The 18,287-nt window shown below is 38.2% G+C and overlaps 1 protein-coding gene across 2 annotated transcripts in view; it reads left to right on the top strand.

Moving 5' to 3' along the window:
- Positions 1-288: 288 nt before the first annotated feature.
- Positions 289-18,287, top strand: part of EDIL3 (EGF like repeats and discoidin domains 3) — a 429,209-nt gene continuing 411,210 nt past the window's right edge. The window contains exon 1 of one of the 2 annotated variants that reach the window (XM_059916719.1): positions 289-866. In XM_059916719.1, coding sequence (XP_059772702.1) covers positions 800-866 — 67 coding nt within the window. In that variant the 5' untranslated portion in view covers positions 289-799. The remainder of the gene's footprint in view (positions 867-18,287) is intronic. The other variant, XM_059916720.1, reaches the window with a different exon arrangement.

The raw sequence follows: 18,287 nt of genomic DNA, 5'->3' as shown, positions 1-18,287 counted from the left end.
GACTTCAGGGGATTCCTTAACGTGGTTAATTATAAAGTCAGTGCTGGAAACCAAGAGAATCTCAGACACCAAGGGTTGCTTCCCTTAACCCCGGAGTCTCTGGCGTGTGTGCAGAAGGTACAGGCACTGTAGGAACTTCAGAGGTGGTGGCAGGTGCCAGGGTGTGGCTGCAGCTGTCTCCCTTTTCTCTTCCAGCAGAAGGAGCCACCTCTGGGGGGTGGGGGGAGAAAGAGGGGGAGGCCGCCGGAGGGAATAGGAAGGAGGGGCGCGCGGGGCGGGCGGGCGCCTGCGAGGCTCAAGCTCACACGCACGCCGCCTCTGTTTGTACACAGTGCGCTCTCGGCTCGCTCCCTCGCTCCCCGCCTGCTCACGCTTCATTGTTCTCTTAAGTCAGAAGCCCCGCAGCCGGCCGCGGCGGCGCGAGCAGAGCACGCAGTCTGCGGGTCCGCCAGCGCGGGTGACCCCGAGCCGCCGCCGGAGCCGGCGCCCGGCCCCGCCCGCCGCGCCTCGCCTGGGACCCACCCGCAGAGGAGGCTGAGCCCGCTGGCGACTCCCCGGAGCTCGCCCACCTCCCAGCGCCCCGGAGCGCAGGCAAAAGGGGAAGAAAGATTCCTCTCTTTGCTCACCACTCTTTCTTGCTCTCTCCAAGAATTTGTTTAAGGAGACGCTGCAGGAAAAAAGACATCTTCTTGAATCCTCTGTCGGGGCGGGGTCTGCCGCTGCCCTGCGGTGCCACCTCAGCGACACTACCCTCCACTAGGACCCCTGGCCAGCGGGGTCACGTCCGAGAGACGGGATCATGAAGCGCTCGGTGGCTGCTTGGCTCCTGGTTGGGCTCAGCCTTGGTGTCCCTCAGTTCTGCAAAGGTGAGGCGACGGCCCCGGGCGCCGGTTGCGGGACAGGCAGAGAGTCCCCTGGGAAACGCTGCGCAGGGGGCTGGAGGAGGTCCCCCGGGCGCTCCAGGGGTGGCGAGCGCCGTGGGCGGCACCGAGGAGGCTGCGCCCTGCCCTGCGTGCCCAGGAAAAGTGCTCGCAAAGTCAGAGCGGAGTGTGCGGGGCTGAGCCGGGAAGAGGGTGTGGGGTACCCGGATGAGATCGAGGAAGGACGGGGTCGCAGGGGAGGCGGGAGGGGAACCAGATCTTGCACGGCTTACTTGGCCCCGGGTAGCCACGCGAACCCTCCCTGGGCAGTGTGGGTGATGCCGGCTCGCGGCTCCAGACGGGGCTTTCGCTGGGGAGCGAGGGAAGCGAGCGTGCCCCGGGAGTGGAGTAGTGGAAAGGGGAAGAGGCTGGAGTGCCACTGGGCTGTCCGCCTCCAGGGTGCTGTGCTCTGGTGCCCGGCCCACGCCAAGCAGTTTGCAAATCCGAACCCGGTGCTGGGAGTTTGGGCGGTGGGTGCGGTGGAGACGGGTCTGATAAGTCAGTTCGGCTTTCTCCCATCTCCCCATCCTGGAGGCGCAGCACCAATAGCAGAAAAACCCCAGGAACCCGCCCTTCCTCTAGCCCAAAGGGCCTCAAGGTTTGCTTAAGCATTCCCTCCTGGTAGGAGCCTAACTCTTGGTAATAAGGAATCTTGCGTTGCAAGACTACCCTGGCGCCCCCGCCCAAGAGCGGAAAAGTTGTAAGAGGTGGTCTGGTGGTGGTTTTCATGAATTGCATGAAATAAACCAGTCTGTTAAAAAAAAAACAAAAAAAACCCCACAGGACTTTGAGGAGTCTCCCGCTGAGTCGCGTAGTCGGCTTCCAGGTCCCTGGGAAGGATGGCCTGTCAGGACAAGCCTTGGTCTTGGTTCCGTCTACGCTCGCGCTGGGGTTGAAGTTGGCGCCTGGAAAGGGCAGGGGGAGCTGCAGGGACTCTGGGTAGGTTGCTCGAGGCGGACCCGAGTCCCTTCTGCGCCCACATATACAGGCGGCTCCTTCTGTGTGTTCAGTGGGTAATGAAACCCTCCGCAGGCTGCTTCAAGTGGAGAGCTGAGTGCACTACAGGGTTTAAAATGCTGTGCCTCTCGAAAACGGTGGCTGGATTTACAAATGCATTGACTCACATCCATTTGAGATTAGACGCTGAATGAATATTCTACACCATTCATCCATGCACCCATCCGTCTGTTTGTTTCACAGGAAAATTGTGAACTCTTGGGCTACTATTTGCCTAAGAAGCCGGGTGTTCCTGGCCAGATGCCTTCGGTGCCCTACCAGTAGCTATCCAGGCCGCACCTTTCCTCGGCCTCCCTCCCTCCCCCAGAACGTGGCTATTTCCCCCTGCGAGTAGGTGTGTGCCTGGCCCGCGTTTACTATGTGCCCTTCCAGTTATCAGGCAGAGGCCGCCAGCCGCTCCACTGAAGGTTAAGGAATGGTAATGGCTCTGTAGTTGCACCGCGGACTGCCCCAGCTATACGAAAAGGACAGTGCTTCCACCGCCGATATTTCTCCTTTCTTTCATTTCCCGTCTGGATTCCTTCTGCACTTTGATCCCTCAGCACGAAAGGAGGGGGAGAACGGCAGGCATTCCCCTCCCCTCCTCCTTTCCCCGCCTCCGTTCCCACCCCAAACCGAAAACACACACTCACCCACTCACAGGCACCTACTCCTTGACACCATCGCCTCCATCATCGGTCCTGGCACCTAGGCGGAGGGCGGCGCAGGTGGAGGAGGAGAAAGTGTATCTAACCTGTGTACCGCGCTAGCCTCCCTAGGTCTGGTTGCTGGAGCCCTCGGGCGCGCGGTGAGTCCCGTCTCGCTGCAGCCCGAAGCTCTGCTGTCTAAAGATACACATGCCTAGGGCACAGCTTACTCCGCCAGGCAATCCAACCTTGGTGTGTTGCCTGGGCTCTCTTTCCGTCCCCTAGACAATGCTGGGCAGTGTGTACTCCACATTCTTCCGTAGATTTCTCTTTTTATCCAGACAGCCTGTGAGGAGAGGGATAGGAAAGAAATGGACCATTTTCCACGAGCTCTTTTTGTTAAACTTGCACCTTTCTAATTTATTCTCCCTCAGCTCTGCAGAAAGGCAGAGTACAGCTTGCGTGACATCTCCAAACAATTAAACTTTGAGCAAACTTATTGAGACCAGTGTTGACGATGAGAATTTACCTTGCACCTCTCCCACCCCACCTCCCCAGATATCATTTGTCTAATGTACGTTTTATAAATTGGTGTTTCCCTGTATGGGTTGCAATTTACGCGTATTAATGACTGGGATTTGATAGGGACATGTAATTCCTTTTCTTAGTCGTTTTTATTTTAAAATTAAACCAATGGATCAGTCAGATTGAATATTTCATTAACTCTTAAATTATTCATTGTTATGGGCTGCTCTAAAAAATCCAATTACATGCATACAGTTGCAGCAAGCACGTGACATCTTATGCAATCTGTCCCTGTGCTTGCAGTTTGTGTATGAAGTCTTTAAGCAAATGGCACTGTTTAAAAATGTCTAGACATGTCCTAAATACTATGAAATCATTGGCGTTCGCATTTCCTTTTTTAATCAATGGCGATTTTTAGTTAATTCTACATGGGGATCAATTAGTACCTGAACAGTCTCACTCGAGGTAAAAGCACCCATGCTTCTATGATTAGTATAGCAATACTGATGCTGAAATAACAGGCTACTGTACTTTAAAAAAATTATTACACATTAGTGTCTTCATTACTTGACTTACATGATCATTAATTTTATACTTTAAAAATAAATGCTAGCTGCAGATTCCAGGTGAAACATTAAAAAAAATAATTTTGAAACACTGAATTAAAAATAATAAGTAATTGAAGATAAAGTATCCTGCTGGTACAGTTTGACACTAATGCAAAGCCCTGACCACTGTTACGATGCAAAACACATTTTTTCCCTTTTGGTCCTAAAGAAATTTTTTTCTAATTATTTTTGAAATATTTTCTTAGAATTGAAATGTATTTTTGTTTTAAATTTATATTGTTTGGGGAAAACATTTATAATAATACAAATTAAGGGTTACAAAAATTGAAATGGTCTGTTCTCCCCTCTGTAGTCTTGAATTTACAAAGATCTTCAAAACCAGGCAAATGTATTTTACTTCTGAGCTCTTCTCTAAATTAAAACTCTCTTGTATTTTTCTCAAATATCTTAAGATCAATGTTTATATAAAACATGATTTCAGGATGTAGGGTATTCTTAATAAATATTTTCATAAAATTTTCCTTTTTTGTCAGATACATATGATTTTTCCTTCTCACAAAATGAGAATACCATATACATGACTAGACTAAAAAAGCTTGGTTGCTCAAAACCATTACAAAGTATAAATTTGACAGTTTTTAGACTCTAAATTAGTAGTCCACACTCTTAATTTCACTGATATTAATTAAGATAAAAATTTTAATTAGGTAATTTATTTTTAAAACTTTTCATCTTTTGAAGGGTTTTGAATAATGGGATGGACTGTATATGTTATCATTTGTGTACAGTTTTGAAAACCCGCCTGATCTGAGAGTTTCCTAAAGCCTAAGAAAGTAATTCTGATATTTGTTGTTTACTGAACATACTTGCAGGCGCCAATAGCTTTGAGTATCATTTATGATGTAGTAGGTTCATTATATTCCTTGCCAAATAAACCCACGAAAAACAGTGCGGGTTTCAGAACTCAGTTCAAATCAGAGTAAATCAGAACGCTTGGGTACTGAGAAACAAACAGCAAATTTTGTAATCAGTTTACTCCTATGAGTTTATATGAGTTTGAGTTTATTTCCTAAGTAGTTTGCAAACTGATGTTATTATGATGAAAAAAAAAAATAGTAGAAAACCAAAGCCAAGCCATTCCTATTACTTCTTACCTGTCTTTTAAGGAAGATGTCTAGCATGTTTTTGTTTTTGTTTTTTAAATCACAGCCCTTATAATGATTATAATATCTTTTGGTTAATCAAAGCAAACATGTATTTATATATAAAGACTTAAGTTGTTGGCTATGTGAAATGGATTATTGAAAATTTTCTCATGGTTGTGTGATAATGCTAAAAATTAAGTACTATAAATACTTACACTGAATGAATTACCCATTAATTGTTACTGAAAATACCTCTAAACAGTCTTTGCTTTGGGAAAATTGTTGAAGGGAAAAGTAGACTGGGATCATTGACTATGCCCTTGCCAGCAGGTGTCAGGATAATCAATGGAGATCTTTTAAAGGAAAGATGTTGGGTGGCGGGCGGGGGAAGTAAAGTAGTAAATGTTAATCTGCAAATCCACATAAAGTGACTTTCTACTCTCTGTGAAACTGATATTATTAAAGTTTTCAGTGCTCCCCTGAGAAAGATAGGGAGGGTGAGTTGTAAGGACCTGCTGCTTGTACCACAGGATTTTTACTTGGAAGCAGAGTTGTTCTAACTGCCACACACAAATAACTATATGTCTAGGTTGAGCCATTATTTCTCAGGGGGTTCCTGAGTAACTTCCAAGGAAATGCACGTAGAGCTATGAGGAGCTTGTAGTAAAACAATTATTACTGAAATGTTTGGCATACTTTTAAGCTTACTCTCCATACCAACTGTAAATTTTATGCATAGAAGTAAGTACTTGTTATATTGATTTACGTGGATGTATATTCAACTATTTATATGTACAGATCTAAAGTAATGGAGGAGATTACAGCTTATCCTTTTCTGTCACAATGGTAAAGTGTATGTTTCCTGAAACTTGTAAGTTTCTAACTTAAGTCACGTGGCCAAAAGAGACTAAATGACATGATAAAGTTTTGTCATTACCCATTTAAGCCACTTATTATTCCTTATGTATGTGCCTATTGTGTTTCAATAGTTGTCAGTGACCTGATATTATTTGTTTCTAATTGATCCTTAACTGATAACCATTCCTCAAAAGTTAGTTCTAGCATCTGCTGATATAGCCCTTAAAACAGTGTTACAGATTCACCGTCACACCATTTCTACACGTTCTCTCTGTTTCTTATAAAGTCGCTGATATCATGTCAAGCAGTCTGTCTCCAGTGGTATCCTTTCTGTGTCAGAGTCCTCCTTAAATAACCCCCCTCCCAACATTTCCTTGCTGGATAGCAACTAGGGCACAGCATCCACTATAAAATTCTGTCATCATTATTAAAAGGTTGCAAATCTCTAAAACACTGTGGCATTTGCAATTTGCTTTCTTGTGAGGAAAAAAAAAATGACAATGTAAAGCCTCTACTACTAAATCCTGAGGTTTAAAACATAAACAGAAATAAATTAGGATCTGAATTATGGAGCAACTCAGGATTTTATACCTTGATACGATCACAGTGTCCTGCCTAAAACCATCAACTGGGCAATAACTTATATCCACCCCACTTGTAGAGAAGTATCTTGCTTTGCCTGTAGCACAGAGCTGAGAACCTAGGAGACAACATCAAAAACTCCTGACCACCTAAAACAGATAATGCATTTCAGCCTTAAATCATATAGAAAAGTCTGTTTCTCTTGGTTTTTAAGTTCCTGGGCTCTCTATAAACTGAATTCAAAAAATTAAAGACATATGAGGTAATAGGTCAAACTTAATCAGAGCAATAAAACATGGCAGCTGTTAGACAAAGAGGAGATTGAAAAAGTATATGTAAAAGCAGAGCTACCTTACAGTGTAAAAAACTAGAGACATTTATTTGGGGTGGGAGAGGGGCTATGTTTAAAGGCCAAAAGGCATTACCCTGTGAGAGAATATGCTTGTATTTGATGCCAATATTGATCTTGCATCCTAGACAAAGACTCACTGTAATATGTTCAACATTTGGGGGATACAAAGGCAGTGAAATATGTGCATTATTGAAGAGATTTTGTCCAAAATGTTTAAGCTTGAAAAACCTGTTTAAAGGTGAAAGAGACATATCTGAAGAATGTGCTTGTTTGAAATTTTTTTTTCCCATCATTTCAGATAATATGTTGTTATACATTTTTTTATTGATTTTCCTCCTAAAGTAATGAATGAATGTACAAATTACAAAACAGAGGACTCAATTTTGTAGAAAAGAAGTAGATCTCAGAATGCAGATAAGATGCCCTGCAATTATTTGGTTATATTTTAGAAGGAAAGGTACTACTATTTTGTTTTAAAATATGCATTATTATGGCGATAGAAGCTGTGTAGGATTTGTTCAACAGAAGATTTAATAGTGCATGAAGTAGAATGGAGGATTTAAGTTCAAGAATTTAAGTGAAGGCTTTTTGAGTACTAAAGCACTTTTGAATGTGATTGTTACTATGGAGAAAGAAAATTGACTCTAGATCTAAGCTTTACTTTTTTCTATTTTCTAAAACAGGTCTGTATCAAACTGATCGGTCTCTTTAAAACTAATTTAATATAGTATAACAGCCCACAGACGGAAAGGCCAAGGTTTTAATCTCTTTTTGTTAAATGACTTTGTGCATGATTGAAAGTGGTCTCTGAATGGGTTAGGACACCATGCATTCTTTAAGGTTTATGCTTGGTATTTGATGAAGACATTTATTTTGGGAATGCACAGTAATCCTCTTAAGTCTCTTCTTGTTCTGAGGTCAGGATGACCATTTACATTTTACTGCTACTGGAGATCATATGAAGACAGCCCAGGTCAAACGGGCTCATGACCCTTGGGCAGAAAAGACTGGGACAGTCAAGTGGGAACATTGGAGAATATTCTTGTTTGAAATAAATTGGCGAATCCCTCCCAGTAGCATAGAGCAGTCTCCCAATTATAGGCATCAGTCTTATCTTTGCTCACATCTCCGATACCCTTCTCCCCTCACATATTTGGCTCCAAATGCTAATTGAACTCTAATTTTATCCACACACTTTTTCCTGTTTGTTTATTCATCTTTTTTCGTTCTATAGTTTAACTTTTGTATTGTCAACACTATTTTGAAATTGTCTATAGGCAAACAAAATGCAAATTACCATTCAAAATGCTTTCATATTTATTTATAAATTCTTGTGTCATATGTTGTACTTCCTACAGAGCCAGGGCTTAGAGCAGTGCAAGGCAAAACAAACAACACAACTATACAACAGCAACAACAAAACCGAAACACTCAATATATATCCAAATGAATGGAGCTATCCACTCCCCGCCCTCGCCCCCGTCAGTGTTCTGTGAGAGATACCCACATATTTTAAACAGCAGTATGTTATAAAAGATAAGTCCAAAGTAGTCCCAGGAACTTTAAAAGCTTTGTTTCTCACTTTGTTATATTAACTTTTTTTTTCTTTTTTTTACAATATATGTTATAGAGTGAACTACTTTGAAAATATTTCTCAATACTCCTGCAAGAGCATTGCTAAACACATAATATTAACATGCAGGCATGACAAGAAGTGCTGTGTTTGTTGTGCATCTTCAGTTAAAAGAAAACCTACCTCTGAGTGATTGATTTCTTTGTTAGATACAAGGTTCTAACATTTCCAGCTAACTTTAATTTTGATCTAGAAACAATAATTTTTCAGACATCAGTTTGTTTTTTGCTTTCTTCTCTTTATTTGGGGACTGCCACCATGTCTATTTAAGCATCTTGCTAGATAACTTAACAAGGAGCATTCATTCGGATGTCTTTCTTAAGTATAGTTAGTAAGTGTAGTATTTATTTGGTGCATGTTAGGTGTTCCCCTGTTCTAAGTACCATCTTTGATTCTCACTATGATTCTATGAGGCAAGTACTATTATTATTTACATATGAATGAGAAGAGAGATACAGAGAGGTTAAGTAATCTCCCAAATAAATAACCTACTAAGTAGCTTGTTAGAAATAGGATCCAGTTTAAATCTAGAGCCTGCTCTCTTAACTACTGAACTATGCTGTATTTCAGTGAGCGACACATCCTGTATGTCATGGAAATATTTTGTTAAATGATTTTCTTATTTGTAAAACACACACATCATATCCAATTTCTATTTAACAGGTAGATATTTTGGAAGGGGTAAGTTATATTTATTTTCTTGGGACAAAATTTTTAAAATTTTCAAATTTAGTTTGGTAAAGTGTCAATACATCTTTTCACATTCAGAAATAAAGGGTGGCATATGCTCTGTTTGGTCAGAAAGAGTTAATGTGTCTTTCAGAAAAATGCATCACTAGTATGAATAGTGAAGACAGGAAAAAGAAGAGGAGTACTCAGGAAGTGACTCAAAACCTTGCCATTCAATTTTATTTCAACATGATTTTTAGAATTTATTTTGGTTTTCTAGGATTCCATTGCTCCACTGTTATTCAGTATGATATGTAAGAGCATGCTTTCTCTATAATTTTCAGATACGTTATGTAGGAAAAAGTGATTTTAAAGGTTAACAGATACATAATGTAGGACATGGTGATTTTAAAGGTTAACTAGGTTTTTATTTCTGCTAGTTTAATGAAGGTATTTTATTTGCTTTACATCCCATCCTCATTTAATTTTATTTCTGTGTAACCCCATTAAGAAATTTGAGCCAAACAAAAGCACCAAATGGTCTCAAACCATATCAGCTAGAAAATTATATCTTCTGGTTTCTTTTAAGCATTATTTAACCAAGATATTTATTTTTTAAAACTAGAATTGGATTAACTTTAAGTATTTTACAAAATAATGAAAATTACATCATATGAGATCACCTTGTTAATATCTTCTTCTGTACATCTGTATGGTATTTTATAGTTGAAATGGACCTCTACATGCTTTATTATATTTATTCCCCTAAAATAATAATAATAATAATAATAAAAACAGTAGTTAAAATTTCTTAAGCATTTCCCATGTCTGTTCTAGGAAACATAAGCGGAAAAGGCATTCTTAATCTCATTTAACAGATAAGGAACCTGAGGTTTGAAAAAGTCACATCATTTATAATTCAACATGTCCTATAATTTAAGCAACCATTGACAGAGTTTGAACTTGACTGTGATTCCAGCTTATCTTTTACTCTTTTCTGCTATACCACTTTGCTTTAGGTAGTTATAATTGGTGCTTTTTTCTCAGTTCTTGGACCCACAAGATGAGAAGGAAGAGTTGGTGTACTACTTGCTTTTTCAGAAACTATTCTAACTGCCTCTTAGTACGACATTCACACTTTCCTGCCATCAGCCTATAACATCTCCTTTCCTCTTTGGATCCAATTACTAACCATCACAACATCCTGAACTTCCTCAAAGGCTTCAGAACCTTGTTTCTTCTCTATTATTTGTTCCCTTAAAAACTTGTGACCCTTTTAATATTCTGGTGTTAAACTTCCTGGAAGTTCCCAACACTAATGATTCCCAGCTCCATTCTTAGGTACCTACTGGCAATGCTGTTCATTAGACTTTCTCATCGCATGATTTGCTCATTTACTAGTACTTTAAATTTCTCAGACTTTCCATTTCTTGCCAGAATTTTCTGTCTTTCTACCTCTCCCTGCCCTTCATTCCCAGTAAACCCACTCTTGTCATTGCTCTAATTTTCAGTTCTTCTTATTTCTCTTCTTTACCAACCTGGTCTTTGTGGTTATCCATTTCAAGATGTATTCAACCATTTATGAATTTTTCAGCCCACGTGCTTTCATCATTTTTGCTTCTTTAAGTCTCAAACTAAGGTAATTTCCAACGTCCCTTTCCCCTCATTGGCCATGAGAAAACTGGAGTTCTGTCAAGAGGTAATAGGATCCACTGGAAATCCTGGTGAATTTGAAAGGTTGAGTTGTGGGTCCAAAAGGGAATGAGCAAGAAAGAAAGTGATGGTATGAGGAGTAAGGTGATGGGGGCATTGCAGTAAGTATACTATAATTACAGTTATTGATAATTATAAATTTGGGAGTATGACCATAGGAGTTATGGTTGAAGGAGGGTAGAAGACAAGATCATTGGAAGAGGAGAATCAAAACACTTGGAAAAATTATCTATGTGGGTGTTGAAATTCCCCAAAAAATTATGCCAGGAGAAATGTTGGAGAGAATGATAGTGAACCAGGAACAGAAATCTTTAAGGAGTGAGAGAGGTACAGAGATGAAGAAATAACTATAATAGGGGGGTAGTATTGGGGAATAGAGATCTATGGCATGAAATTAAAACTGGGTAGGGTTTTTTTGCTGTTGTTTTTTTTTTGAGGGGGAGGAGAGAATGTTCAGGAAGTTGCACTGAGGAAAAAGAGGGACTCCTGCCACATCTCTATAAGCTATGGGAGAGAAAACGGTAACCAATTAAGAGAGCTGCAGGTTAGATGGTAACTCAGAGGAGAGCTGATTTTCTCTAGAGCAGGAAGACAGATGTAATAGCCTAGTCCCAGGCATCATGCACTGTGACAGTCTTCATCCTACACCTTTTGACACATTGAGCTCATTATGATAATTGATATATTCACTAAGAACTATGCTTTCAAGCACATAAAATATGTTTTCATATGCAACAGCTCTTTTAAACCTCACAAAAACCTAGTGGATTATTATTATCCCCATTGACAGATGAAGCTATAGACAGAATAATTCTATTCCCAGTGATAAACACTCAAAACTAGGTTTTGTAGACCCAAGTCCAGGACTCTTTTCACTTTAGCACAATGGCAGAGAAAAGCCTTAAATCCGAGGAAGGATCCCTTCTAAATTTAAAGCATAGCTGGGTAATGGGAAGATGTCCTACTTTGTCCTATTCAGATAGGCCTCTATGTATTTTGAGGTCTACAGAGTTTAAGTTACTAGGAATGTCTATATCTGCTTGGTGGCCTTAATCCTTGCCCATCTTGGATTATTTGTCCAAATGGTTCTTACTGGAAAACAACATTATTACTAGGGGAAGTTTTTTCCTTTTTAATATGCTCGTAATTGTGCAACCTTGTACACAAAGAATTCTTTTCCCTCAATTTACATGTTTCAAATATTTGTAAGCCATAATGTTTCTTCTTTAGTTTCTGAGATGCTAAAGTAGTACATATTTTTCCTTTAATCTGTCCTTGTAAGCCATTCCTTTCATCCTTTTAGTTGTGTCATTTGGAATCTGTCCAAGTAGCCTACATATTTATGCAACAGGCTTGCCAAAAACTCAACAGAGAATTCCAGGGATGTGCTTCCCTAAAATAACACCACACACATTAGTCTGTACTTTTTAATTTTGCAAATACAATCTTAATTTTTAATCTATTGCTTTGCTGGTTAATTTTTTCTATCAGACCACCTTTTTCCAAGTAATACTTATCTATGTCATTTTATTTCATAATTTTGTTTTGCACTAGCCTTCACTGGAGTTTTACTTTATAGTTTTCTTCCTTCTGCATTCAGAATGATGACCATTACTACTGTATGATGTATTCTCTGCCCACAGAATCTCAGAATAACCTGATTTCTTCACTGTAAATTGTTATTCTGCTACTTATTGCTATTTTAATTTCATGTACATATCAGCTAAATAATAATACAATGTATAAATTCTTATCCTTACCTTTTTTTGCATATTTATTTCTTTTGGGGCCTTTGAAGTATTCACTATCTTCTTGAAACCATCATCTGTCTCTATTTCTGTATTTTTCCTATTTCTTTATTTATTTCTAGCTATCTCCTTCTATATGTTGCCATTTTCTGCTCCCAGATCATTCCTCAGCTTAAACTGCACAACCTCAGAGAATCTTTGTGATCACCTTCTCCAAGTACTGAGGTGTCAACATACACATAGATACAAACAATATACCCCTGTCACTAGCTTCTATTACTGTTCTTTTTTGAAATTACGCATTTTTCAAAAATCACATATAATCACTTGTTTATTATCTTATTTTCTCTCTTGTTCGTAATGTATTCTTGCAAGCTCCATGGGGGCTGGAAGAACATCTGTTTTATTCCCTAATGGGTATATCCAGCTCCAAACGTGATGCCTTGTACACAGTAGGCACTCAATATTTGTTGGCTGAGTTTATGCATGCATGAAGGAGTGAAAAACATGAATGGAAAACAACTCTGCTGGTGTATAAATCTTTCTCTGGTTAAAACAAAAAATGTGTTCCTTTAATAGACCCATTAACTAATTTAATAAATTCTTATCTACTTGCACTGATGCATTGACGTGTGATTTATGGCACAAGTGATACACTTTTAGAAAGCAATAAATACTTAAGTAGAGGCAAACTCTAAGAGCTGACTAAATAAATTACCAACTTGTTTTCATCTCTGTCTAATTTATAAACACTTTAAAATCAAGATTCGGGTTTTACCTTAAATTATCAAATTACAATAAAATAGTTGTAATTGTATATGCAAGATAGACAGTAAGCTTCAGACTATCATTTTATTATCAGGAGTTGAAAAGAAATGTATATGCAACAAAATCAAAGCACTTGGTGGTTTTTCACTGTCAGGTGGAGGAGCTGCAGGTAGCCCTCTGATATGCTAATTGCCCCAGTGCCTTGGTGATCACTCCCATGAGCTCCTCCAGCCATAACTTCTTTACCTCCTCCCACCACGCAGTCACACCTGCTGAACCCAGATATACTTGGCAGAGGGGAAAAGACAGCACCTGGGCACTGTGTCTGCCCAGGAGTCAAGAGCCTCTGAAACAGCTCTGTTTAGAGTTGTTTGTGTAATGACCATCTTTATGTCACTGCAAACTGCTTTTTATTTCCCTTTGGGCAACTATACTTCTACCTTTCTTAAATGCCTCGGTGGTTCTAAAACAATTTGTATGCTTGTGACCCCAATAATTGTGTGATTTCAACTCCTAGTCTAAAAGCTCTGAAGATGACGTGTCTTTCTAAAAAAGGTATACAACGGCAAAGGATTATGTAGAATAAAAATGTTAAAATCTAATGCTTTGCTCTTTCTTATGTGATAAGAAAGAAACCTTGGCTTTTTTTTTTTTTTTTTTTTTTTTTGAGGGACAGTTACTTCCTCATCTTTGTTTTAGTTTTAAGTATTTTTTAACCTGAAGTATATACTCATTGAAGAAAAGTTGTAATGGTAACACTTTGGTGTCTATATTTAGAGACTTGTTTCAATAAATAAATATCTCAAAGTAATGTTTTTAACCATGAAGTAGATCATACCACCTAGTTTTATAATTTATTCATATACATTTTATTATGTAGAGATGGATGCCAAGAACTGTTCTGGGTGTTGCAATTACAGACGGTGAACAAAACAGACAGAAATTCTTGCTCACGTAGAGCTTACATTCTAATGAAGTGGAACAGAGAATAAACTAAGGAAATTGTCTTGTAGGTTAAAAGGAGAGGGTATGGATTTCAGGAGTGGATTTCATTTTTATGTAGGGTGCTTATGTCGAGCCTAACTGTTCAAACACATTAAGGAAGTGACTTACATGTTGCAAGTATGTTGTCTCAAGTTTCATTTATCTTTATATTATATTTATTATGTTTAATATGCAAAAGGTAAAACAAATTTATTTTGCAAAATAATCCATATTTTCCTTTATGAATTCTGCTTTTGGCATCATATTTAAGTTCACAAGAATCGCCCTTTGTTTCTCCAACCAAATGGTTGGGTATGTTCCAACACTACTTAAAAAACCTGTTAGAAAATAAAGCATATATCATATAATAAATAAGAATATTTTCTAATTTACTCACATTATATATAGCATTAAAATGTTTGTGAAGAGTTACATATTTATGCAAAATGAAACATATTACAGTAATCTATATACAGTGTGATAACCACAAAGTGAAAACATAAAACAAGATAAAGCTCCCAGGCTCAGGAGTCAAGAGTTTTCAGTTTCAGTAGATGACTAACCTTAGTTTTCAAAAATAAATAAATAAATTAAATGGGGATAGTAATAATACAGCCTGACTCCTAGGATTATTGTGAGGATTTAATACAGGTTAAATGCTTAGAACAATATTTGTGTCCTGTGATGGATATGACGATAATGATGGTGATGACACTGCAGTATTTCCAGTGCCATAGCACAATACTTGGCACACATTATGATAAAAAATTAACTGGTAAATGAATGGAGTACCAATCAAGTTTTTTTTCTTATTTAATTATTATTTTACTTTTTGGTGCAATGTTTATCAAGAAGACTTCAGTCTTTTAACTGAGATATAACTTACAGGTATATTAATATAATGTGTTGTTAAGAGAATGGAATCAGATAGACTGGGAGTTGGATCCTGGATCAAACAGTCAGTAGCTCTGAAGCCTTCTGCAGTTTGTCTAGCTTGTAGACTATGGATAAAGCAGTAGGAATCTAATAGCGTTGTTGTAATGATTAAAAGATATAATCCACATAATGTGCTTATAGATCCTGGCACAATATAAACCTCAATAAACATTATGTTTTATTATTTTCTTAATTGTGGTTGTGGGTATTACTGTAAAGGGGGCAGTTACCTTGGGACACATTCCCGAGGAGAATGGTATAAGGAGGGGATGGGAACCTGGATGGATCTGACAAATTGGCTGATCAACAAAGTCTAGCAATTCTTGAATTTATGCTAAATGAATCTTGGTTATGTTTCTGGCTTTATTTGTATTTCGGGGGGTATTTAACTGTCTTATCCATTAGGGCTGCTATAATAAAAATACCATAGACTGGGTGGATTATAAAAGACAGAAATTTGTTTCTACAGTACTGGAGGCTAGAAAGTCCAAGATCAATGTGCCAGCAGATTCAGTGTCTGGTAAGAGCCTACTTCCTGGGTCCTAGGTGGCCATTTTTCACTGTGACCTTATGTGGTCAACATGGCAAGGGAGCTCTCTGAGGCTTTTTTCGTAAGGGCACTAACAGTACTCACGAGGCCTCCACCCTCATGACCTAATCACCCCCGAAAGACCCTACTTCCAAATACCATCATACTGGGGATGAGGTTTCAACATGTGGATTCTGAGGGGACATAATCAATCTGTAGTATCGTCTGCAGTAGAATAGCCTTCAACGTCTCCTAACTCACCAGGAGGTCTTTGCTTCCTTTATATTCTTTCCACTTAGGTGCACTTACTCTCTACTCTGAATATTGACTGTGAGTTGTGTCCTGATTTATAAGCTATAATAGAAACTTCTAAAATACTTTAGGTTATTTTTATTTCACATTTTGCTTTAGAGGCCTCAACTGTGAATATGGTATATAGGGAAGTTTAGAGCATGAAGGTTTTTTAATCTGCTTATTCATGACTGGTGGTCTCTGTGGTCAGTACTTAGTATTCAGAAAACTGTTATCTCTTATGTATCTAAATGGGTAAAAATTAAGTTCATGTTGGGCTAAAGATTTTAAAATAAAATAATTCTTTTTGCATTTTAAATAATTGACTTTTATACTGTCCCCTCTTTGGGGGAAAAGAAATGCCAGAAAAACAACAACAACAAAAAAAAAACTTTCCATTCAGGGAATACTTTTAAATTAAATACAAGAAATAGATATACAAACATGTTTTAAGAATTAATGTAGAACTATATGGTTTCCTACAGAATGACTCAGTTTGTTCAGATGAATTAAGAAATAGACATTAATGATTTTAGGGTATAAGACTACTAGGTCAATTTGTACGTATTTCCAAAGTAACATTTATGACAAAAATCAGCTCGTGGCCAAAGCAAGCAGGATTCCACATGAGATTTACATGGTTAAAATCGTTGAGATTTATCAAGAAAATATATTATACATGGACTATTTCCAAGTCAAGTCACAGTTAAAAACATGATTTTGAGTATTATAAGAGAGTCTCCATGAAGGAGCAGTGGTAATACACAGATTCAGGATTATATTTACCTGTTTTGAGGTCAGCTAATTAGTGATCTTAATTGCATTTACAAAGTCCTTTTTGCCATGTAACATAACATATTTAATGTGTATAACATCAAGGAGTGAAGATCATGGGACCAGAATCCTACTATTGTTTTTATACATAATCTCATGTAGATACAGGTTTGTATAACTTCATCTGCTGTAACAGTGTGGACTAGTTTAGGTCTCAGAAAACTTACTCGTGGCTCTACCAAGTACTTGCCTTGTGACTTTTAGCAAACTCTAATCTCTTGGTTTCTTTATTTGGCAAAAATAGAGATAATAGCCTCTACACTATTTGTCTTTTGGGCTTATTATAGTGATCAAAATGAAAATGAAACAATATACTGGGAATGATTTTGGAACCTGAAAACTGTCCTATAAATTGTTTGGTTTGGTGGTAGCTTCAAATTCTTGCTTTGTTTTCTATTCCTTTATAGAGTAAGCTAGTATTAGAAGTCTTGATGATTCCTGATATTTTATATGATACTCCCTTCATTTGTTTTTGTATGTTTAACTGAACATATCCAGATGCCATGAAAACTTTTGATTACAGTTGTTTGGAAAAGGAACATAAACACACGAGAAATGATGACAAATCTGATATGTAGGTAGCCACTGCATTATGAGAACTTAATTGGTGGTGATCAGACAGCTCCTACATGTTAAAATGGGCATATTTATATCTGGTATCCCCAAATGTCCCTGATTTCACCTGCCTTTTTCAACCCTAGGTTGAGATCTAGAGTGGCTGGCTTAGAAAATTGTTTTGTTCATGCAAATGCAGAGAATTAAAAAGTTAAATCATCCTCTCACCCTCCTGACAAAATTGCCACCTCCAAAGGAATCAGGGTCATCTTCTCTCCTGCTATGTTCCTGCTGCATTCTTGCTGTGTTCCTGCTACATTCTTGCTGTGTTCCTGCTACATTCTTGCTGTGTTCCTGCTACATTCTTGCTGTGTTCCTGCTGCATTCTTGCTGTGTTCCTGCTGCATTCTTGCTGTGTTCCTGCTACCCAAACCTTCAACTTCTTACTGTCCCAATGCCAGTCCACAAAAATAGCTTAATACAAATTTCCTTTAAAATAGTAGCAGTGACACTATTTAAAATATTTTAGCTAGTGTTATAGATTTGTTTCTAGAAAAACATGCTTTATTTTGTTTCTAAAAAGCTCAATTTCAAAATTATACATGGATCATAAACCATAACTTATTTTTGAATTAGCAATTTCTTGATACCTTTCAATACAAGAATTAGCTTAGATTCTATTACTAAAGTGCAACCACATTATTGAGATTTCCCCCCGGTAAATATAAATGTATACTATATATACTGTATGTATATGTAAAATTTTAATACTTTATTGTAAAGGAAAGTATTAAATTGGAGGAATAAATACCTTAATACCTTAATAAATGACCTCTTTAGTTAGTAATAGAGTTCACCTGGTGATTGCTTTAAAAATAAAATGTATTCAGAAGTCAACTTTACAAATAGGAAAACAAAAATATAAGCAAAATTACTGCTAAAAATAATTTCTATATATTCTTTGGGAAGCGGTATAGATCAATTTGAATTAACATTTCTGGATTATCTTAAAGACTTTTTTTTTAGTTTTGAG

This window comes from Balaenoptera ricei, chromosome 3, assembly GCF_028023285.1.
Source record: "Balaenoptera ricei isolate mBalRic1 chromosome 3, mBalRic1.hap2, whole genome shotgun sequence".
NCBI classification, from domain to species: Eukaryota; Metazoa; Chordata; class Mammalia; order Artiodactyla; family Balaenopteridae; genus Balaenoptera; species Balaenoptera ricei.
This window is presented reverse-complemented; position numbering and strand designations above follow the sequence as displayed.